Genomic DNA, 2,615 nt, shown 5'->3' on the forward strand with positions numbered 1-2,615 from the left:
TGAAAGTCTTCTTTTAGCTCTATCTATCACGTATTTAATAATTTTCGCATGATCTAAATTAAGTCTTAATTTCAATTTTCGCTGTGTTTCACCTATGTACGCCTGTTGACAGTTGTTACCGGCTTTGGATGTGGGGGTTTTGGGAGAGTGCTTGGTAGTTTTTAATGTCTGTTTTATTGTTGTGGAAGTTGTTTTTATCAAGTGAAAACCAAGTCTATTAAGAGTGTCGTAGATTTTTGTATTTTTGGTGTGGGTGGGAATGAAAAGATGTCTGTTTAATAGTGAGGTATTTGTTTTATTTTTCTGTCTGTTTATATTATAGTGTATTTTCGTAGCTTTTTCCTTTGCGTAAGAAATGAAATAGGATGGGTATTTTAGTTTTTTTTAAAACATTCGTAATGTATTGAAATTCATCATTAAGACACCGGGACCAAGTCAAGACCAGCAGCCCAATATGACAATGCCGACGAGTTATATCCCCCACCAGCAGATGATCCCAATGAGGCGGTAAACTCTCCATTGTCAAATTTTACCGTTGTAAATATTCATGGACTATATCCACGTACAAACCAAACCAAAGTGCCAATGCTCAGCGATTATTTGAATGCAAATAACGAACTCTTTGCAGCCATAACTGAAACATGGCTTCGAGAAGAGAAAGATGCTGAGATACACATTAAGGGATACGAACCCTTTCGAAGCGACCGTAACCGTCCCCGTAAAAGTAAACGAGGAAGGAATAGTGGAGGCGCTATGTTGTACGTGCGGAACGATCTGGCCGCTACTGCTGAGCCACCCATTATTAAATACTCATCGGGTGTCATCGAAATGGTTGGTGTTCAACTAAAAAATCCAAATCTGGTGATCGTAGTCATCTACCGTCAACCCGACGATATAATGGGTGGTCACAGATCGACATCAGTAGAGTTTGGTAAGGCTATTGCCGAACTTAGAAGAGTGATGAGAAACCTGGATACACCAACTCCTAACATCACCCTCTGTGGGGATTTTAATTTACCACATGCTACCTGGCCCACAGGTGCACCGGGATCTGGTGCACAGCCAGATGAATGGTTGATGCTGCAGCAACTGAAAAGTCTAACTGATGAATTCTTTCTTAGCCAGTATATCAACTTGCCCACTCACGGAGGAGGTAATACCCTAGACCTGGTGTTTACCAATAATGATTCCTTGCTGCACAGTTATACCAGTACGCCGACAATATTGTCAGATCATTTCATGGTGACCTGCAGCTCAAGTATTGAATGCCAGCGGCTGGATACCGAGTGCGATAACGTATCTAAACCAGGCAACCTGGCATCTCTAAATTTCTTCAACGACGCCATCAAATGGGACAACATTCGAGCTCGGTTATCGGAAGTAGACTGGGCAAATGAGCTTTCACACCTTGAACCGGATGAAATATTGAATCGTATTGGAAATCTTTGTTACGAGACCACACGAGAACATGTTCCTTATAAGAAAAAATTCATAAACGTTCCAGTCAGTAAACTCATACCGAGGGATCGGAAGAACCTCATGCGTAAAAGAAGTAGAAAAATGCAACAGTTGCAAAAGTCCAAATCGCATGAAAAAACAACGCAAATTCTTAGCGAATTAGTTGAAATTGAAAAGAAACTGATTAGTTCTCTTCAAAAATCACGCGAAAATGACGAGTACAAAGCTGTTGGTGCTATAAAGCTCAACCCTAAATATTTCTACAATTATGCCAAGAAATTCTCAAGTATTAAGTCAGCGATAGGTCCTCTCATTAATCATGCCGGGCAATTAACCGCTAATAGTGCTGAAATGGCCAGTTTACTTGCTGATCCATACGAATCGGTTTTCAGTAAGCCCATTAGACCAATACCGTCAAAACCTGAACCTGAACCAGATGACGACACTAAACCAATGCTTACTGATGTTACGTTTACACAAAGAGACCTGACCGACGCGATAGATGAACTCAGAGCCAACTCTGTGGCAGGTCCCGACCGTTTCCCAGCGCTACTCCTTAAGGAATGTAAAAAGCAGCTGGCTAAGCCACTATTCATATTATGGAGGGCATCACTGGACAAAGGGATAGTGCCAGCCGACTCTAAGCGCGCTAACATTATCCCAATATACAAAGGTGACGGTCGATCTCTCCCCAAGCAATATCGACCAGTGGCACTAACATCCTACATTACAAAAGTATTCGAAAAGGTCCTTCGAAAGTATTTGGTGGAATTCCTCAACAACCACAGTCTGTTCAATCCAGGGCAGCATGGATTCAGAACCGGAAGATCCTGCTTAAGTCAGCTTCTAATCCATCATGATAGGATCATTAATACTCTAGACAATGAATGTAATGTCGACGTGATATACCTAGACTTTGCAAAGGCGTTCGACAAAGTGGACTTTGCAGTAACCATCGAAAAGCTCCAACATCTTGGAATTGGAGGTAAATTGATCCTATGGATTAAATCATTCCTAACAGATCGCTACCAGACAGTTGTAGTAAATGGCTCTGCATCTCCCCCGACCAAAGTGCTATCTGGCGTTCCCCAAGGTTCAGTACTTGGTCCGCTGCTGTTCCTCGTACTAATCGGCGACATAGACGAAAAAGTCAAATC

The 2,615-nt window shown here is 41.9% G+C and overlaps 1 protein-coding gene across 1 annotated transcript; it reads left to right on the top strand.

The window, feature by feature from the left end:
- Positions 1-421: 421 nt before the first annotated feature.
- LOC145274299 (uncharacterized) lies at positions 422-2,347 on the top strand (the record flags this gene model as incomplete). The annotated part of the gene is made up of 1 exon (XM_080127394.1): positions 422-2,347. A coding segment is annotated over one exon (1,926 nt), but the record flags the coding sequence as incomplete, so codon positions are not given.
- Between the last annotated feature and the right edge of the window lie 268 nt (positions 2,348-2,615).

This window comes from Euprymna scolopes, unplaced genomic scaffold (genome assembly GCF_053919585.1).
Source record: "Euprymna scolopes isolate OS-2025 unplaced genomic scaffold, ASM5391958v1 sca318, whole genome shotgun sequence".
NCBI lineage: Eukaryota > Metazoa > Mollusca > Cephalopoda > Sepiida > Sepiolidae > Euprymna > Euprymna scolopes.